The following is a 5,521-nucleotide window of genomic DNA, read 5'->3' on the forward strand; positions in this document are numbered from 1 at the left end:
GGGGGCGGGCCCAGGTGAGGGAAGGGAGTAAGCCCCGGTGGGCCGGCCGGGAAGCAGGGAAAGGGAGAAACTAGGCACAGCTGGGCGCCCCCCAGGGAGGGACGGGAAGGGCCCGTGGCCCGCGGGGCGAGCCCGGGGAGGGCGGGGGGATGCCGGGAGAGAGGGAGGGACCTGCGGGCGGGAGGGCGAGAGGCACAGGCGAGGGAGGAGGGCGAGGCGTGTGCTCCGGAGCCAGCCTGGGGCTGCGAGGCGGAGACAGCCCACCGGCCGCCGAAGGTGTCCGCCCAGGCGACCCGCCCTCGCGGCCGCGGTGCGGACGGACTGACGAACGGCGCTGCTTGCAGGAGGCGCCCGGACATGTTCAGCCGGAGCTCCCGGAAAAGACTCTCCAGCCGCTCGGTGAGTGTGCCCCGCCCGAGCGGGGCCAATCCCCGGGTACCCCGGGCCTCCGCGAGCGCCCCAGCCCAGACTCCTTCCGCCCGGCGGCCGCGCACCTGTGGCCCCAGGTAAGCCGGCCCCGCGGGCGGGGGTGTGGCCCGGGCGCGCGGGAGCGCTCTAGGGGCAGAAGGGGTTAAGTCCGGATCCCGCGTCCCGGGGAGAGCCAGACCGGGAGCCGTGACCCTGAATGTCAGCCCACCCGCACCCCTCCTTTGCCCCTTCCCTTAAGGCAGGTCGCATTCCCAGCACTCAAGCTCCAGCTTCTTGGAGCTCTGGCCGCGGACTTGACTTTGGGGCTGTTTTTTGGGGTGACCCGTGCTGCCCCCTTCCCGGGAGCCGTAGCCTGGTCCAAGGCGAGCGCGCGATGGTCGCTTCTTAGGGACTCTGGGAAGCAGAAAGGTCTTGCTTTTGTTTCTTAGAAACCCGTGACCAAGGTGTCTGGGGGAGACAAAGCCCCAGCCAGGGCCATTTCTTGGTGGCTTAGTGCCCACGCCAGAGACAGCCCGCCTAGACTTCCCCAGGCGAGAGACCACCCCAGGGGAACCGGCAGCGCCCCACCCCAAATCCCCTACCTCGGAGAGGAGCTTCGGAGTCAGATCAGAGGAGGTGGGGTGGGAGAGGCAGGCCGTCCCGCCTGGGGCACAGTGGGGCTTTGGAGGGAGCCCCGGCGGCGGAAACATGCTTGTGTTGTCTTTTTGTTTTGAAGTTGACCGGACTGGGGCGGATCGAGAGAGGCCAGCCATGTAACGCCTGTGGTGACCAGTGCCCAGGGTTCGCCTTGCATAAATGGAGGTAGGACCCCTTACATGGGATTCCTAAAGGCACACCACTGCAGGGGGGGAAATCTGTACATATATGTCATATATGTGTACATATGCACACAAGCACATTTTTCGCCTTTTAAATTCACGCGTAAGTCACACGGAAAGAATGCAAAGGCTGTTCTTTTAAGAGTGGGACTACATCTGCTACAAATACTGAAGGTGGAAGTGGTGACCAGACACTGAGAATGCAGGAGAGCCGAGCTCAGGCTGCATTTCCCTGATGTGCGAGTTTTGGGTCTTTTGCACCCACCCTCTGTGTATCTAAGTCACTCTGTCCCGAGCGATTCAAGGCACGACAGTTTTTCCAAGTGCTGCAGTACAGCATGTGTAGGATTCCTGGGACTAGCTGGTGTTTTCCAACTGTGTTTTTAATTCAGCCTCTAACTCTGGGTCCCAACCACAAATCCACCACTGCCCGCCTGTGCTGTGTCAACCCTCTTCGGTGGCCAGATGTTTCTTATTAATGTGCCGTGAATGTTGACTTCCAGGCAGCCCCAGCCTGGATTGGAATGATTATGTTTGGGGGACAGGGGATCTGGGTGCCCTCCCAGTACATCTGGCTGCTGGGGCTCTGGCTGGGAAAAGTTAGGGTGCAGGCTTACAGGCCCTCTGTTTGGCTATATATAGAGAAGAGATGGATCCTTCTTGGCAACTTCATGAAAAGGCCAAAGCAGTCGCAGGAGAAAATTCTGCAACATTGTAACCCGTTCTCTCTTTGCTTAATGCATCTTCCTCCCCCCCACCCCCCATGTCCCTTTGAAGAATGCTGTTTCTGGATACTGGGGAGAAAGGCCTGCTTTGATTTGGTGTGGTTTGGTTTGTTTTTTTTTCCCCTCTGTGTGTGCTTCTCTCCTTTCTCCCAATTGGTCATGTGTGCTGGGCACCCAGTTATAAGGAAACTCCCAACCGGCTCCCTCAGAAATTAAATGCTTTTGTTCCTGCCTCTGATGGGTCTGGCAGCCTCTTTGCCTTTGTTTCAGGACACTGAGTGCAGCCCTTATGGCTCCCTAGCATTTAATAACTTCTGTGGCAGAGGCAAGGCCGGGCGACCTTATAAATATATAATGCGCAGACATAGGCGTCCATCAGTCCTGCCGATGTTGTAGCCCAAATAGGTGTGCTCTGGACTGGCCCCTGGTGTGTCCCCAATGTGAAAGTGGCGATACATGGGAATAGGTGCAGAAGCGTCATTTTTTTCAACCGAATCCTGTGTGACAGTGCTGATTGCTTCCTGTTTGAACCATCTTGTGCTCAGATGGGGGTGGGAAAGGCAGAGTGATGAACAGGAGAGTGATTTCCGGCTCCTCCCCTACTCTGGAGCCTTTGGGTCAACTTCTGACCAGAGGCCTGTGGGGCAATGGTGCAGTGTGCGTGTGTACCCAGGTGCCCCTCCTTTCGGTCTCTGTGACCTCTGACCTCCAGCCAGTCACTCTCCCTAGTTCTCAGTTTCCCTCTTCCGTTAAGTGGGAATAATTATGGTACTTAACCTCACAGCTTTATTGTAGGGATGAAATGAGATATTGAAAACACATTGTTTGCTCCATTACCAGGCACACAATAAACATTAGCTACTTTTGTCAATTATTTTTAGCTTCCTGTCAGCTGTTGCCCTGGAGGAATCATAACTAGCTCGCTTGAGGCTGCTGGGTGTCCCCCCGGTCACTTTAGACCGTCATGACCACAGCTTCTTAGAGACCCTTAAGCTGTTTTAACCCAGCTGGTTTTGTGAGGGGAAAACGAGCGTTTGATTTTCAGCCCGTTATGGAGCCTTTCTTTCGGAAAGAGCCTTTCATGAGGCTGAGATGGGTTTTCGTGCAGCAGCAGTTTCTTCACTAGCAGTAGAAAAGCCTCCATGATTGCGGTCTTTATGATGTTTCCACTCATTGCTGGAAAGGAAGCAGATCCTTGCTTTTTGCCCGCTCCTTTTCCCTCATGGGCATGTTTTGGGTGACCTTTTAGAGAAGGGGGACAACCATTTCTGGGTTATGGCACAATATTCTTTCTGGCAGTTTGAAATCCACAGTATGCTCCGTTTCCACTCCTCTGACTGGCGGGGGCACTCTGAGCCCCTGGGAGAGACAGTTGTATCGGGATAGGAGGAAAGGCTAGCCTGACACAGGCTGAAAGGCTGCCTTTGGTCTGTTGCAAGGAGACCAAAGGCCTTTGCCCCCCAGGTACCAAGGCACCCTAAATATGACGGCTCACGGGTGTCAGCTTGTCCCTCTGCTTCTGCATGCTTCCCCTCCAAACCATTGTCCACACAGCAGGCAGCACGAAGGTACTGAAGTTCTTGGGAGGAAGCGGGTTGTAAACAAACTTTGCTTCCCTTTCTGGTGTGCTGGAGAGAGCTGGGGCTTTGAAGTCGGGAGAGAGCAGGGCTGTGGTCTTGCTCTGGTTTTGCCAAGCTGTGTGACCTTGGGCGAAAGATTCAGGCTCCCTGAGTTGCATTTTCCTCAGCCGTCACGCTGGGATCTCTCCACTGAACAAATATTTGAGGGCCTGCTGGTGCCAGGTGCTCCGCTGTGTGCCGGGGATACGGCAAAGAACAAAATAGACAGGATTCCTGCCCTCATTCAACAAATAATTACAATTTAGATAAGGTGGTCCAGAGAGGACTCTCTGAGGAGGTGACATTTGCACAGAGACTTAGATGAAGCCAGGGAGGAGGGTGCTGTTGATGCATACCTGAGGCGGGAACCGGCAGCATCACCGTCTCATGGGAGCCTGTTAGAAATGTGAAGTCCCAGGCCCTGCCCTGCACTTGCAGAATCTGACTTTAGGCCTTAACAAGATCCCCAGCTGATTCATGTGCAGGGCAAAGATTGAGGAAAGCTGAGTTACAACACCTGGCACCGCCTCAGCCAGCTGGCTCTCTGCCCTCTGGGGCTTCTGTGTGTGAGCAAAGATGCCTAAGGTTCTGTGGAGGCCTGTTAGCTTTTATGGAGATTTTCCTGAGGGCTCATTCTCCTTCCCCATTTATATTGTCACCCACACCTTTAGATGGCAAATGTGGGGATGTTTAGGATTTCTAGAAACACAAACAACAGAAGAACCACACACACGAAAACAACAAACCCCACGGGAGCTCCACGTGCTGGACGGGCTCATAATCGCCAGCCAAAGCGCTCTCTCCACGTGATGTAGGGCAGCTGGGGAGCAAAGATGGGCACTGCTCCCTACAGGTGACCTGGCCCCAAAACAGCAGCCCCTCAAGGCGGCCCAGGACAAATCCCGCGGTGGCCAGGCTGCTGAGGGCATTCTCATTAACGGGAAGATTAAGGCATCTTTGTGGACTGTGGCCAGAAGAAAATCATTAATGACTAGGCACTTAGTGTGCTCTGCTTACGAGACAGCTTTCTGAGTGGGGATTAATTGGACTTGCTTGTTTGTACCCAGTTTGAGCAGGGAGGGGGAAATAGCCATTTTTACAGTGACGATTTGCCCTTTGAGTGCCTAGTCACTGAGGAATAAAGATGATAATAATGATAGCAAAGCAGCATGAGCAGTGACAAGGCTGTGTGTGTACTTACTCTGTCCAGAGCTGTCTCCCCGCATTTTTATTGATACGTACGTTTCAGTTGCATCCTCACCAAAGCCAGGGAGGCAGATGTGGTGGTTTTCCTGATGAGAAACTGAGAAACTGCTGTTCAAACAGTGGCCCAAGGTCTCCTGGCTGCTGAGAATGAAGCTAGGATTTGGCTCTAAAACCCAGGCTGGTTTCCCCGTGACTCCCTGCCTCTTGTGACTTCTCTATTCTAAGGCAGAGGTCACAGACTAGAGGCCCTGGGCTCACATCCGATAGCCAGTGGATGGGTTTTGTTTGGTCTGCACAGTGCATTAAATGAGGGGCTTTTTCTAACATGAAAGTCCAGGTTTCCAGCTTCTCTTGAAGAATCCAAAGATGTGGGAACATGGGGCCGACTTCCTATGTGGCAGCACACAAGAGGTCTCCCTTTAGATGGGTATGACCTTGACTCGCCCTAGTCACCAACATTCCAGTCGCATTCGGGGACCTCTTCAAACACTTAGGTGACCTGTCAGGTCCTGGAAGTGATTGGAAACTGTGAACCCTAAATGAGTATTCTCATGTCGCCAAAAATCATATTAAAAAAATAGTAATCTGGGCTTCCCTGGTGGCGCAGTGGTTGCGAGTCCGCCTGCCGATGCAGGGGACATGGGTTCGCACCCCGGTCCGGGAGGATCCCACATGCTGCGGAGCGGCTGGGCCCGTGAGCCATGGCCGCTGAGCCTGCGCATCC

At 54.6% G+C, this 5,521-nt stretch overlaps 1 protein-coding gene across 1 annotated transcript in view; it reads left to right on the plus strand.

Annotated features, from left to right (window-relative positions):
* The first annotated feature begins 357 nt into the window (after nucleotides 1-357).
* Nucleotides 358-5,521, plus strand: part of PRICKLE2 (prickle planar cell polarity protein 2) — a 343,057-nt gene continuing 337,893 nt past the window's right edge. The window contains 2 exon segments of the mRNA XM_007445671.1: nucleotides 358-399; nucleotides 1,145-1,230. Of these exon segments, the coding sequence (XP_007445733.1) occupies nucleotides 358-399; nucleotides 1,145-1,230 (128 nt within the window).

This window comes from Lipotes vexillifer, unplaced genomic scaffold (genome assembly GCF_000442215.2).
Source record: "Lipotes vexillifer unplaced genomic scaffold, Lipotes_vexillifer_v1.1 scaffold239, whole genome shotgun sequence".
Classification (NCBI taxonomy): domain Eukaryota; kingdom Metazoa; phylum Chordata; class Mammalia; order Artiodactyla; family Lipotidae; genus Lipotes; species Lipotes vexillifer.